This window comes from Phacochoerus africanus, chromosome X (assembly GCF_016906955.1).
Source record: "Phacochoerus africanus isolate WHEZ1 chromosome X, ROS_Pafr_v1, whole genome shotgun sequence".
NCBI classification, from domain to species: domain Eukaryota; kingdom Metazoa; phylum Chordata; class Mammalia; order Artiodactyla; family Suidae; genus Phacochoerus; species Phacochoerus africanus.
In genome coordinates, this window is record NC_062560.1 from 110,688,731 (window position 1) to 110,703,070 (window position 14,340).

Here is a 14,340-nt window from a genome sequence, read left to right on the forward strand (position 1 = left end):
ATACCATTTCCTGATCATGCTCCGTAAGAAGAGCACTCAAAGTGGCCTTCAGATCCTACATTTGACTTTTATAACCCTTGGCCAAAGAGCTGTGTGTGATGGTTGCAACAGTTCTCCCATTTTTAGAGAAGGTAGAACTCCTTCATGCCTGCTGCGCTTTAGTTGTGCTTTCAATATATCGACTGTTGAAATCCAGATACATCGAATTAGTCACCTAGAACACAGAACGATAGGGCTTTCCCTGGAATTCAAGATCTGGCCTTTCCTTAGAGAAATCTTGGCATTGTGTGCCTGTGGGGGTATTGATGATTTTGAAGGAAAAAGGAAAGGACCTCTTTGCATGTATCTACTTTCTTCTTCTGGTCCTAACTAGAGAAGTCTGTACCTGTCTGAGTGTTCAAGTTAGAATAGACCTTTTAATTTTTTTAAAAAAAGCCATTAGCACCTGATACTTTAATGCTCTCTATTCTGAGGAACGAGTCAGAGATGGACTTAAAGGAACTTAATTTTAGAATAGAAAAGTTAAGACCAGGGAAAATAAGACAAAATTCTTCTCAGATCTGCACAAGAAAGGTATTTTCCTGTGCATTTGAGGCGTGTTCTTAGATGATAATTAAGAGATGATCTAGGGAAGGCAAGTTGGTGGTATTGATTTGTGTGAGTATTCATCGACAACTAGTTATAAGTAGTTGAGACTTTGATGTAAAGATCTGGGCTAGAGCCTTCAAAAAAATCAATGGACAAGTTACCTTGCTTTACTGTCCATTCTAAATCCCCATGGAAAAAGGAACAGGAAGTGGACCTGAACCTACTTTTCTCTTTTTATGAACCTTTCTTAGGATGTTATGCTTAGTGGTTAAGATGACCTTTTAAGTGTTATCACTTCTAATCTCATCTACCCTTTGTTGTCACCCTCCTGCTACAACACTGTCGTCTAGGCCATGCTACAGCTGATTTCCAAAATGTGATCTCACCTTATTTAAAGACCGTCTTTGAGTTCCTGTCATGGTGCAGCAGAAACGAATCCAACTAGGAATCATGAGGTTGTGGGTTCAATCCCTGGCCTCGCTCAGGGGGTAAAGGATCTGGCATTGCCGTGAGCTCTGGTGTAGGTCACAGATGCGGCTCGGATCTGGTGTTGCTGTGGCTGTGGTGTAGGCCGGCAGCTACAGCTCCAGTTAGACCCCTAGCCTGGGAACCTCCATGTGCCGCGGGTGCGGCCCTAAAAAGACAAATAAAATAAAATAAAGACCATCTTCCTTAGCCCTTTACCACCTGTAGAACTTAGACATTTCAGGTATAAAGCTGCACCTGGGGGATTTTTAAAGTTACGTTTTTGGGTTTTTTTTTTTGTCTTTCTAGTGCTGCACCCAGGGTACATGGAAGTTCCCAGGCTAGGGATTGAATTGGAGCTACAGCTACCAGCCTGCACCATGGCCACAGCAATGCCAGATCCGAGCCGTGTCCGTGACCTACACCACAGCTCATGGCAACGCTGGATCCTTAACCCACTGAGTGAGGCCAGGGATGGAACCTGCATCCTCATGGATGCTAGCTGGGTTTGGTACTGCTGAGCCATGGCGGGAACTCCTTAAAGTTATGTTTGAGAAGCCTGCCCAGATCCTTCAGATGTGGTTGAGGACTGTAGAAACAGGGTTCAGGGGCTTTCTGCTGGCCCCAGGTGGCTGACTCTAGTCAAGCCTCCAGCTTTCTCTCTCTGTTTTCCTGCTTGCATGCTTTGTTTTTGTACCCATTCATTCCTTCATTCAACATTTATTAAACCCAATGAGAGCAAACTGATAGTCATGGGATATTGGTGGTAAGTGCTGCAGAGTGGCATACACAGGTCCCATGGAGTCTAGGGGCAAGGATGACAAACTCCCTTGGGGGAATAAAAGAAGGCTTCCCAGAGGCGGTGACATCTGATCCAGGACTTGAGGGATGAGGAGGAGCTTCACAGGAGGGCTGGTGCTTCTGACATGGTGTGTTTGGGGGAAACCCTGACTGCAAGGAAGGCGGTCTTGGAGTGTGATGGGACTTGAGGCAGCCAAAGTTGCAGGGGCTGGGATCTAAGGAGCGAGGTGGGTGCCATGTAGTTAGGGCCCAATAGGAACAGGAAAAGGTCTAGTTTGACAGCAGTGCTAGCCCTTAATACTTCAGAAAGCAGCCCTGCAAGGTTATGGCTGTTTCTGGTTTAAGTTCAACAAAGCCTTGGACATAACAGCCCAGGGTCATCTCTGTTGGGAGGAAAAGGCAGGATGATTTTCGGCCCTGACTGAAACCCGCTTTGACCCCTGCTCCCTTTTTCCCACCCTCCTAATCTTGCCCGCCTGACCCGACTCTTCCCCACCCCCCACCACAAGCTGTTCCTGTCCCAGGCTCTTCTCTCAATGGAGCGATTTAACGTCTGCTTGGCTTTACACACCCCTCTCCTTAGAGGGTTTGCAGCGTGGCCACAGGACATTTTCCCAGAACCTTGGTGGCTATGGCTGGAGGAGCCAGGACTGCTGTTGTCTCTGCCACTGGCACCTTCAGAGTCTCTGGACCCGCTGACTCTGCCATTCTCTGTTCTCTGGTGGCTGCCTTTGAAGGCGGGGTTTCTGCCTTCAAGATGGTTTTATGTGGGGTGGGAGCTGAGCAAGGAGGGTCAGGCACACAGGGAGCTCCCGTTTGTATGGTCAGGAGGAAGAAAAAGGAAAGAGTGTCTCCCCTCTGCGTCCCTCATGTGGGGTAGGTCAAGGGGGGTCCCACCACTCCTTTTCTCTCGCCACCATCCTCCCCACAAACCACCCCTGGCCAGTCTCGTTGGAACACGCTGTTCCCCTGGCTCAAGGCTGGGTATCAGTCTTGCTTTTCTGGCCTCTCAGGAGTTGAAGTTGAAGGATGTCTTCCCTTTTTCCCTCAGGCTCCCACTTCCTCCCCTTCCTTGAGACCCCCGACTGCATCTCCAACCCTCATCTCTCCTCACGGTCATTTCTGTTCATCACCAACAGTCATTGCCAGCAGTGGAACCCCCCCCCCCCCGCCACTTCTGCCAGCCTGCCCGCATTTTAAATGGAACAAGCCTCCCCCCATCCCGTTAGCCCCCTTTGGAGCCCTGAAAAGAGGAGAGGCCCTCCGTGACCCCTTTGCCCTTGTTGCTTCTCTTGCCCCACGTACAGTTTTGGGGTCCGTCAACCGTGCCTTGTTCCAGTGGGAGGGAGGGAGGGAGGGAGTTCTCGTGGGGGTGGGCTGCAGGCACCTCGCCCTGTCGCAGAGCTCAGGGCGAGGCTCTGAAGCAGAGGGTGACACCAAGGCAGTCTGCCTCCCCGGAGGCGCTCGGGGCATTCCTGTGCTTTGCCCCTCGGGAACTGCATCGCAGGGCTTCTGCTGGAACTTCATTCTTCCAGCTCAGCCTTCCGCTTGGCCACTCCCACCACGGCTTCGGCCCCATTGGTGTCTTCCCTAGGGCAGCAGTGGTGTGTTGTTGCCATACTCAAAATAGCGAACGTCCATAGAGGGGTGTTCCTCCTCTCTCCAACTTCACCCAGTCTGATCTTTTTTCTTTTTGGTCAGGATATACCATTTTCTAAGATTCTTACCCAAATTTTGGAGAAGACTTTTTGAGGAGGTGGGGGTACAGTTGAGGTTTCCTCCTCTGGGACCCAGCTCTCTGGCCTTGAGCCTTTCCCTCCGCAATATACCAGCTTGACTTTGGGGACGGCCCTGAAGGCTTCCTTCCCTTTGGGGTGGGAGAAAATGCGGTGATGCTGTGAGGCCAAGGAGGGAGTCGGGGAGTGGGCAGGAGATAGATGCCAGCGTGAGAGAAAGGTAGGAAGGAGGATAGATGCTGGCTGGAGCTCACTGGTCCTCTAGAAAAGGGAAAGAGGTACCCTAGAGGGAAGGAAGTAGTGCCCTTGAAATGCCCCTTGGCACTCAGTGACCTGCCTCAAATCAGTATCATTACGTATCTTAGTAATGATGATTGGGATTTAGAACGCGAAGCACAATGGAGGTGGTTGTTTTAGAAAAGGGTCACCCTGATGATACTGTAGCCGGCTTCCCTTGTAGACTTAAGGTAAGATCCCATTTATGAGAAGAGTGGCCCGCATGCCTTTTGAGGCCTTCCGTGACTTACCTGTCCCCCTTTGGCAATGCCTAGTACCTCCTGGACGGTCTCCTTGATGGTTAAGCTCTAGGGACAAGGCAAAGCTGCTGGGGTCTTCCACACGCCTGGGGAGAGCCCTCAAAGACAGGACACACAGCTCAAAGAGGGGAGTCTGGTCACATTGGGCTCCTTTGCAAGAACCTGAAAAGCTGGGCATGGAGGCTCTGGTTTGTAACCTGGACACCCCCCTCCGGTCCCCAGTTCCTTGTGATTTCGGCCGAGCCACCAAGGGAAGCAAGACAGGAAGGTTTTATGGGAACCCAGGCAGGCAGGGGGCATTCTGGGGAAGGTGGTGGTGGCCTGAAGTCTAGGCCTCATTGTCGCTTTTCCGATTGTCTCTCCTACGCTAGAAGAGCACCTCTTTCTGATGAGGAGTCCACGACAGGTGACTGCCAGCGCTTTGGAACTCAGGAGTTTTGTGTCAGCAGCAGTTTTTCCAAGGTAAGGGGCCACACGGAGCCAAATGCCACCTGCCAAAGGGGGAGCTGAACTTCCCTGGGTGACGTGCCCAGCCTGCCATCCTATGGGGACCAGAAAGGGCCAGGGTATTTCCTAGGAGTTGCTGCATGTGAGACAAAAATCAGCCAGCTGCTCTTTGCTTCTGCCGAGACCCGCTCCATCAAGTTGCAAAGAGGACCAGCAGTCACTCCTCCCCGGCCTTGGGACACTTGCATATCTGCAGAGAGCTAGCTAAGACTGGCACACTACTCTGTCGTTGCAGGTGGAGCTCACGGCAGTTGGAAGTGGCAGCAATGCCCGGGGGTCAGACCCAGATGGCAGTGCAACTGAAAAACTTGGGCACAAGTCAGAGGACAAGTCTGACGACACCCAGCCGAAAATGGACTACGCTGGGAATGTGGCAGAGGCGGGGGGCCCCTTGGTGCCACTGAGCAGCCCGGGAGACGGGCTCAAGCTTCCCGCTTCTGACGGCCCCGAGGCCGGCAGCGGCACTGCCGACTGCTCCTGGACTCCGCTCAGCACCCAAATGAGCAAGCAGGTGGACTGCTCACCAGCCGGGGCGAAGGCTTTGGACTCTCGGCACAGTGTCGGGGAGAAGAACACTTTCATTTTGGCAACTCTGGGAACCGGCGTCCCCGTGGAGAGTACCCTGCCTCTGGTTACCACTAACTTCAATCCGCTGCCAGCCCCCATTTGCCCCCCCGCTCCCAGCTCAGCCTCTGTCCCCCCATCTGTTCCAGATCCATTCCAGGTCCCACTCTCCGTCCCCGCCCCGGTGCCCCATTCCGGGTTGGTTCCCGTTCAGGTTGCCACTTCGGTTCCGGCGCCTTCCCCTCCCTTAGCACCAGTCCCGGCTCTGGCTCCGGCACCACCATCAGTGCCCACACTCATCTCCGATTCAAACCCCCTTTCAGTTTCGGCCTCTGTCTTGGTGCCCGTGCCAGCTTCTGCTCCCCCTTCGGGCCCCGTCCCCCTTTCGGCCCCGACCCCTGCCCCCCTCTCAGTCCCAGTTTCAGCACCTCCCTTGGCTCTGATCCAGGCTCCCGTCCCCCCTTCAGCTCCGACCCTGGTCCTCGCACCTGTCCCTACTCCTGTTCTGGCTCCCATGCCAGCGTCCACCCCTCCCGCAGCTCCCGCGCCCCCGTCGGTGCCCATGCCCACCCCGACCCCATCCTCTGGCCCGCCTTCTACCCCCACTCTCATCCCCGCCTTCGCTCCCACACCGGTGCCTGCACCCACCCCAGCCCCAATCTTCACTCCAGCCCCCACGCCCATGCCAGCTGCCACACCAACTGCCATTCCCACCTCTGCACCCATCCCGGCCTCCTTTAGTTTGAGTCGAGTGTGTTTTCCTGCAGCTCAGGCACCAGCTATGCAAAAAGTCCCCCTGTCCTTTCAGCCAGGGACGGTACTGACCCCGAGCCAGCCGCTGGTCTATATCCCGCCTCCAAGCTGCGGGCAGCCACTCAGCGTGGCCACACTGCCGACCACCCTGGGAGTCTCCTCCACTCTTACGCTCCCTGTCCTGCCATCCTACCTGCAGGACAGGTGTCTCCCTGGTGTGCTGGCCTCCCCAGAGCTCCGGTCTTACCCATATGCATTTTCTGTGGCCCGGCCTCTGACTTCAGAGTCCAAGCTGGTCTCTCTGGAGGTGAATAGGCTCCCCTGCGCTTCCCCGTCTGGCAGCACCAGCACCCAGCCTGCGCCCGAGGGGGCCCCTGGGCCTTTGGCAGATACTTCGCTCTCCACTGCTTCTGCCAAGGTGCTTCCACCTCCACAGCCTCTGCTGCCAGCCCCCAGCGTGAGCTCAGTCCCACCGCACCCTGCCAAGATGCCAGGTGGCGCCGAGCAGCAAACAGAAGGGACTTCCGTCACCTTCTCTCCCCTCAAGTCACCTCCACAGCTGGAGCGAGAGATGGCCTCTCCACCCGAGTGCAGCGAGATGCCCCTTGACCTCTCCTCCAAGTCCAACCGCCAGAAGCTCCCATTGCCGAACCAGCGCAAGACGCCTCCCATGCCTGTGTTGACCCCTGTGCACACCAGCAGCAAGGCCCTCCTCTCCACGGTCCTTTCTAGGTCTCAACGCACGACCCAGGCTGCCGGCAGCAATGTCACCTCGTGCCTGGGCTCCACTTCCTCGCCCTTCGTCATCTTTCCTGAGATCGTGAGGAACGGGGACCCAAGCACCTGGGTGAAGAACTCCACTGCGCTGATCAGCACCATTCCCGGCACCTATGTGGGAGTGGCCAACCCGGTGCCCGCATCCCTCCTGCTGAACAAAGACCCCAACCTGGGCCTCAACCGAGACCCCCGCCATCTCCCCAAGCAGGAGCCCATTTCCATCATCGATCAAGGGGAGCCCAAGAGCACTGGTGTCCCCTGTGGCAAGAAGGGCAGCCAGACTGGGCCTGAGGGACAGCCAAGCACAGTCAAACGTTACACCCCAGCCCGCATTGCCCCGGGGCTGCCGGGGTGCCAAACCAAGGAGCTCTCTCTCTGGAAGCCCACAGGCCCAGCAAATATCTACCCTCGGTGTTCAGTCAACGGGAAACCCACCAGCACCCAGGTCCTGCCTGTTGGCTGGTCACCGTACCACCAGGCGTCTCTGCTTTCCATTGGCATTTCCAGCGCAGGGCAGCTGACCCCCAGCCAGGGGGTGCCCATCAGGCCCACCAGCGTCGTTTCTGAGTTTTCTGGCGTGCCATCCCTTGGCCCCAGCGAGGCCGTGCATGGACTTCCCGAGGGGCAGCCACGGCCCGGGGGCGCCTTTGCTCCAGAGCAGGACACGGGCACAAAGAGCAAAACTTGCCGGATTGCTGCCAAGCCTTACGAGGAACCAGTAAACCCTGTCCTCCTGACGCTTAGCCCTCAGACAGGGACCCTGGCTCTGTCTGTCCAGCCTAGCGCCGGGGACCTGAGAGTGACTCAGGGGCCCGAGGAATCAGAGAGCCACCTCTGCCCGGACAGCACTCCTAAGCTGGAAGGCCCCCAGGGGGCTTGCAGCCTGAAGCTGGCAGGAGACACGAAGCCTAAGAACCAAGTGCTGGCCACCTACATGTCCCACGAGCTGGTCCTGGCCACCCCCCAGAACCTGCACAAAATGCCCGAGCTGCCTTTGCTACCTCATGACAGCCGCCCCAAGGAGCTCATCTTGGACGTGGTCCCGAGCAGCAAGAGGTCCTCTGGCACAGAGCTTTCGCAGCTCGGAAGCCAGGTGGACCTGGGGCGGGTGAAAATGGAGAAGGTGGATGGCGATGTGGTCTTCAATTTAGCCACCTGCTATCGGGCCGATGGCCTCCCAGCCACTCCCCAGAGGGGCCAAGCCGAAGTGCGGAGTAAGGCCGGGCAGGCCCAAGTGAAACAGGAAAGCATAGGCGTCTTTTCTTGCAAGAACAAGTGGCAGCCAGACTCGGTGGTAACCGATGGGGTGACCGAATCTCCGCCACCCAAGAAAATGAAGTGTGGCAAAGAGAAGGAGGGTGAGGAACAGCAGCCACAAGCCAAGGGCATGGTCCGAAGTTCCCATGGACCCAAGGTGAGTGCTGGGCTGAGGTTGAGGGCAGGGCCGAGACACCAGTGGTCTGCGCGTCCTGCAGACATCAACCCCGTGCAGTGCTCTTGAGTAGCTCCGTGAACTGTACTGATTGGGAAGGCTCGTGTAAGGTGAATCAGGGCTCTTACTAACTAAGTCACGGTCTCCAGATAGGGGGAGGGATGGGCTTGTAGTTTGTAGGATGTGGGAAGTGATTGGGTCCTGGACTCTGGGGAAGCCATTGTCCCAGATGAGGTTGGAAAGTGGAAGAATACTGTACGGGGAGGGAAATCAATTAGTAACAGGCCCTCCCTTGCCTCGCCATTCTTCCTTTTCCTCTTCTGAGATGACTGCTGGCCTCGAGAACTTGGGGTCCAGGGAGGGAAAGGGGCCTTTGACAGGGTTGTTCTCTGTACCACCAGGGTAGCCTGCTCTGGATTTGCTTGGAGTTTTGTGGGACTGGAGCCAGTTCGTCTTCTGGGCTCATCTACCAGTTTCCTGTCCTGCTCATGCTTGGGGTAGCAGCTTTGGGTTTCAACCCATTGGCAATTTGGTATCCAAGGCAGATGGGTGGCTGGGTCTGGGATTTTTCAATTTAATTTTTATTTTATATTGGCGTATACATAGTTGATTTACAGTGTTGTGTTAGTTTCAGGTGTATAGCGAAGTGATTAGGTTATACATATACTTACAGCCACTCTTTTTCAGATTCTTTTCCGATATAGGTTATTACAGAATATTGAGTAGAGTTCCCTGTGCTATGGGTCCGGGTTCTTCATAGGCTAAGGGTGATGTCAGGATTCTAGGCAAAAGGGTGGGCCAGGAGAACTTGACCTGAATCCAGTGTTTTCCAAAGAGGATCTGAAGGCCAGTAGTGATCAAGGAGATTCTTGAAGCAGTTGAGAATAGGGCTCATTCAAAATATGGAGCAATCTGAGGTTACGTTAACAAGCCTTCAAACTGGATGTTGATCCACACTAATGAATAGATTTCTAGCCAGAGCACCATAAATTTGGGGCAGAAATTCGTAGCCTTTTTGGACCATAGAGCACTTTGAGAAGCTTATGAGAGCTGTGGACCCCATCCCCAAAAATATGATCGCAGAATTTCGCCAGTAATTGCAAGGGGTTCATGGACCCAACCTCTTCCCCAAAGCCCACCCATAGATAGACTCTAGGTTGAGGACCCCTCGGGACAGAGTTTGGGTGGCTTTTTCCCAGTGATCCCATGACCACTTCAGTATGGCAGACACGCCAAGCAGGAGCATAGGTCATGCCAGAGTAGAGCACATATCTAGCATTTGCTCAGGTAACTGCACTCTGCCCTTGATGGTCATAAGAATTATCCTTATGGTCGTTGCCATTTGTTGAATTCCCGCTATGTGCCAAGGGCCTCCCACATACACTATCTAACTTAATCCCCCAAATAACCCTACAAGGTGAACGCTACACCCAGTTTACAGATAAGAAAATGAAGGGAACAGACTGAGAGGGGAAATTACCCAAAGTTACGCACCTACTAAATGACAGCAGTGGAGCTCAGACTCTGGTCTCATTGGCTCTAAAGTTAGTGCTCATCTTCAGCTGTGCCATACTAGCTCTCCTCTCCTTATGCATGGCGGTTTCACTGACCTTTTAGCAAGTGTTTTTCGAGTGGCTGCTACATAGCAGTCCTTCCCAGGCAGTGGGACCACATCTTCAGGAGGCCAGTACAGCAGTTTGGTTTTTTGCTTTTTAAGTCTGCACCTGCGTCATGTGGAGGTTCCCAGGCTAGGGGTCAGATCAGAGCTGCAGCTGCCAGCCTACGCCAGAGCTACAGCAACGTGGGATCCAAGCCATATCTTCAACCTACACCACAGCTCATGGCAACGCCGGATCCTTAACCCACTAAGCGAGGTCAGGGATTGAACCCATGTCCTCATGGACACTAGTTGGGTTCATTTCCACTGAGCCACGACAGGAACTCCAGCACAGCATTTTGGTGAGGAGTAAGTTCTGTGGAGCCAGGCACAGGGCCTCGGTTTGAATCTTGGTTCTACTTCGTCCTAACTGCGCGGTATCAGTCAAGTTTTTTGTTTTGTTTTGTTTTGTTTTTTTGGTCCTTCTGTCTTTCCTAGGGCTGCACCCGCGGCATGTGGAGGTTCCCAGGCTAGGGGTCCAATCGGAGCTGTAGCCACCAGCCTACGCCAGAACCACAGCAACGCCAGATCCGAGCCACGTCTGCTACCTACACCACAGCTCACGGCAACGCCGGATCCTTAACCCACTGAGTGAGGCCAGGGATTGAACCTGCAACCTCATAGTTCCTAGTCATATTCGTTAACCACTGAGCCATGGCGGGAACTCCGTATCAGTCAAGTTATTTAAACTCTCTGGCCCTCAGTTTCCTCATCTATGCAATGAGACAATAATAGTACCTCCTAATAGGGCTGTGTAAAGATGAGATGAAAGGATGGTGTGAAATGTCCAGAATAGGCAAATTCATAGAGACAGAGAGTAGGTTAGCAGTTGGTTGCCTAGGGCTGGAGGGGATGAGGAATTGGAGAGTGATGACTTAGTGGGTACAGGGTTTCCATTTGGGGTGATGAAAATTTCGGGAACAAGATAGTGATTGTGTTTACACATTTCTGTGACTGTATAAAAGAATTGAATTATAAACATAATTGAATTGTATGATACAGCTCAATATATTATATGTCAACAAAGCTGTTGTTAAAGATTAAATGAGGTGATACGACTAAATGCTTAGGACAGTGCCTGGCACATGATGAGTCCTCGGGAAGTGTTAGTGGCTGCTGTTATTATTGTCAGTATTACCAACAAGATAGACGTGGTCCCCGCCCTCATGGAGCTGATGTCTTGCAGGTGGCTTGATGACAGGCAGGCAATGCCCCTTCTTGTATTAGAGGAACAGTTCACTGGGCCCACTGACAGATGCAGAGGGCAGAGAATAAAGTTACAGGATCAGGGGCCTTGGAGCAGCCCTTGGCAACTGCCTGTAATGATTTGGTAAATGTCCATTTTTCTGGAAAGCAATTAGCTTAGATCTTTCTTTTCTTACGTTCAATTTTCCTGACAAAGAAACCATTGATAAGCAAACTAAAATCAGGGATGGGGCATTCCTGTTGTGGCTCAGCAGGTTAAGAACCTGACCAGGATCCACGAAGATGCAGGTTGAATCCCTGGCCTCACTCAGCGGGTTAAGGATCCGGCATTGCCATGAGCTATGGTGTAGGTCGCAGATGTGGCTCAGATCTGGTGTTGCTGCGGCTGTGGTGTAGGCTGGCAGCTGAAGCTCCCATTCAACCCCTAGCCTGGGAACCTCCATACGCCACAGGTGCAGCCCTAAAAAAAAAGACCGAAAGAAAAAAAAGAGAAGAGTCAGAATAGTCACCTGTCTTCTACACCACCTGCCCCAAGGCCTCATGGAATCCTGAAGGGCCTTCAGAACCATCAGCGAAGAAAGCTCTGCTTCATCTGGTGCTGGATGTATTTTACTGTCTTCTTATTCTTTGGAAAATTCTTTGGAAAACCCTTCAAAACTCTGTTAACCAGAACATTCATCTAACATGATCTCTCATCATCCCAGCTTTTTGCCTAAGTCGGAGTTGGCAATATATTTTTACTTTGAGTGTTGCCCTTGCAGAATAGACAGACAGAAATCCCTTCTAGATGTTCCGTTTTACTTGTTTTTGTCTATCTTAGGAAGTAAAAGTTAATGATCTGTACTTGAAAGAGCCAGCTAAAAATGATATTCAGAAACAAATAGGACATGTTCAAGTTGATGTGTATTGAACTTGCTTCCCCCTGCCTTAAAGTGAGGTTTTTTTTGTTTTTTTTTTTTTGTTTGTTTGTTTTTTTGGCAATACCTGAAGGTCACACTTTAAGCAGCAGTTCCCCAACTTCCCCTTCCCTCCCTGCCTCTTTCTTTCTCCTAACACTTTGGTTTGTAGGAACTGGCAAGTAAAGAGAGAAACTGAATTTGAATCTTCAGCTCAGCCCTCTGCTGAATAAGAGGCAGGAGGAGTTCATGGGGTAGCGGGGGTCCTGGAATTGGATGAGGAGTGGTGACTCCTTGGAGACACGTTCCCCCAGCTGGAAAATGTTCCATCAGTAAGATATCTGCTGGTCCCTGGAGCTGGACAATGATAACCTTCTAGAAGGTGGTATGCAGGTCTGCTTAGGGGGAAAACAACTTCCTAGGGTTCACTGTCATTGTTAAAACATTGTGCTTATTCTGCACTCCCTGGATATTCCAATGCTGGAAATCCCTGCCTTGCCCTGTTTCTTGTTGGATACATGCAGAGACCTCAAAGCTTCTGAGACTGTGTGACCATTAGGCTTAGTGTCCGTGTAGTGTGTAAGCACAGCCTTTATGCGTGTACCCCCTATGTGAGCGGGGCTGAGCAAAACCAGTGGAGGACCCAGGTATATAGGGAAGGAGAGGAGCGAGAGCTGAGGCAAAGGGGCCTGGGCTGGGTGCCAGGAGCACTGGGTCTTGGTCCCAGCTTGGCTGCTTTCTTACTGCAGGCCCAGGCCAGCTAACTTGCAGGTTTGCCCGGTCCCTGGTGGCTCCTAAGCAAGTGGACGCCTTGGGCTGTGTGTCACCCTGGACAAATCATTCCACCTCTTCTCTTGGAGGCTCAGTTTTCTCATCTGTTCAGTGGGGATGATAGCAGCTTTTCTTCTCAGGGGTGTTGGGGAAGCGGTGAGAGGGCTGCAGAGTGTAAAGAGGCCTTGTTAACAATGCTTGGGTCTTCTCAGTGTCTTTCATATGTGTGAGGAGATTGGAATTGTTCCCATGGCAGGCGTTTCTTCTAGCCTTAGTCGAACCTTTTTTTTTTTTTTTTTGGTATTAATTTACACATGAAAATATATCATTTTTCTTGAATTGGCCCGTCCGAAAATTATTTTCAGTTGTTGGTGTCAATACCATTCGCAGGAAAGTTATTTGAACAATGTGGTCACCCAACTTGCAGAAGAGGCATTTTTGTTTTCTGCCTGTCTGTCTATTGCTGTTTGGATATAGAGAGTATGGGGCCTGACTTTGCACCTTTTCGAATGACTTTGGGTGTTTATTCGGCTTGTGAATGCAGACTCTGTGGACCTGTTTAAAATGATGGGGTGTGGATGTCCTGGGGGATTAGCTTGGGCGCTGGGTTCAGTCCAAAAAGCCTCTCGAGCCCACGGCGGAAGGTGGCGGGCGGCCCCAGCTCCCACCCCGACCTGGGCAGCTCGTGTCTGCGTGGCAGGATCAGGGCACGGGGGCAGTGTGCAGGGAGCTTTCTTGGAAGCGAAACTGAACTCAGGCCTGACTCTCTCTACCTCTCTGCAGTGCCGGAAGCCGCCCAGTGACCCCCAGGAACCCCCCAAGAAAAGCCCCAGGGGGGCTTCAGATTCAGGAAAAGAGCACAATGGAGTCAGGGTAAAGCACAAGCACCGGAAGCCAACAAAGCCTGAGTCCCAGACTCCGGGAAAACGAGCCGATGGCCACGAGGAAGGTAGGCCTCCCGGGTCCTGGCGCTGTCGCTGGGCTGCAGGGGGATCCCCGTGGTGGGCGGGCGGGGAGGGGCTCTGAAGGTGACCCGCAAAGGGAGACTAGGGGAGGAAGATGTCGCTGACACCTCTGAAATCAAAAGCAAGGGCCAAGGGAGGTGGGAGTAGGGGCTTATGCTGGTCACCCTAGAGTAAGGCCCGCTCCAGAGGCCGACGGAGGCGATTTTGGGTCAGTGGTAGGACAGAGTGGCCAGCCTCTTACCCTGCGGCGGGTCTGGGCTCAGAGGAGAAGCAGACGTAATGAGGACTGAGACCGAAACAGCAGAGTGGCGTCATGTACCATGTTTTCTCTACCCTTGGCATATTTGAAAACTCCCATCATAGAAGCTAAAAAGTAATAGCTCGCTAGAAGGGTTTCGAGACATCCTTATCATTTGGGGACACGCAGTGTGTTCGGGGTGGGGAGGCGTGAGCGTAACCCGTGTGCTCTGCCGCTACGAGTTCCTCGGCGCCCTCCTCAGAGGGACGGCCGGGTGCTGCAGCCCATACATAGTAGCCTGTGTTCATGGCCCTGCCTGTCTGACGTGACCTGCCTATTTCTAGTCTGTTCTTGCAGTTTTCCTCTGTCCGCCGCTCCCTGCTCCCATCTTCCTGCCCCGCTCAATCCTCTCAGATTCATGGAGGTTACCCTTCTCTGGGCCCTGCTC

At 53.0% G+C, this 14,340-nt stretch overlaps 1 protein-coding gene across 5 annotated transcripts in view; it reads left to right on the forward strand.

The window, feature by feature from the left end:
- Nucleotides 1-14,340, forward strand: part of BCORL1 (BCL6 corepressor like 1) — a 64,037-nt gene that overhangs the window by 21,594 nt on the left and 28,103 nt on the right. For all 5 annotated transcript variants that reach the window (XM_047764425.1, XM_047764423.1, XM_047764427.1 and 2 more), the window contains 3 exons: nucleotides 4,498-4,588; nucleotides 4,869-8,141; nucleotides 13,473-13,638. In XM_047764425.1, coding sequence (XP_047620381.1) covers nucleotides 4,498-4,588; nucleotides 4,869-8,141; nucleotides 13,473-13,638 — 3,530 coding nt within the window. The remainder of the gene's footprint in view (nucleotides 1-4,497; nucleotides 4,589-4,868; nucleotides 8,142-13,472; nucleotides 13,639-14,340) is intronic.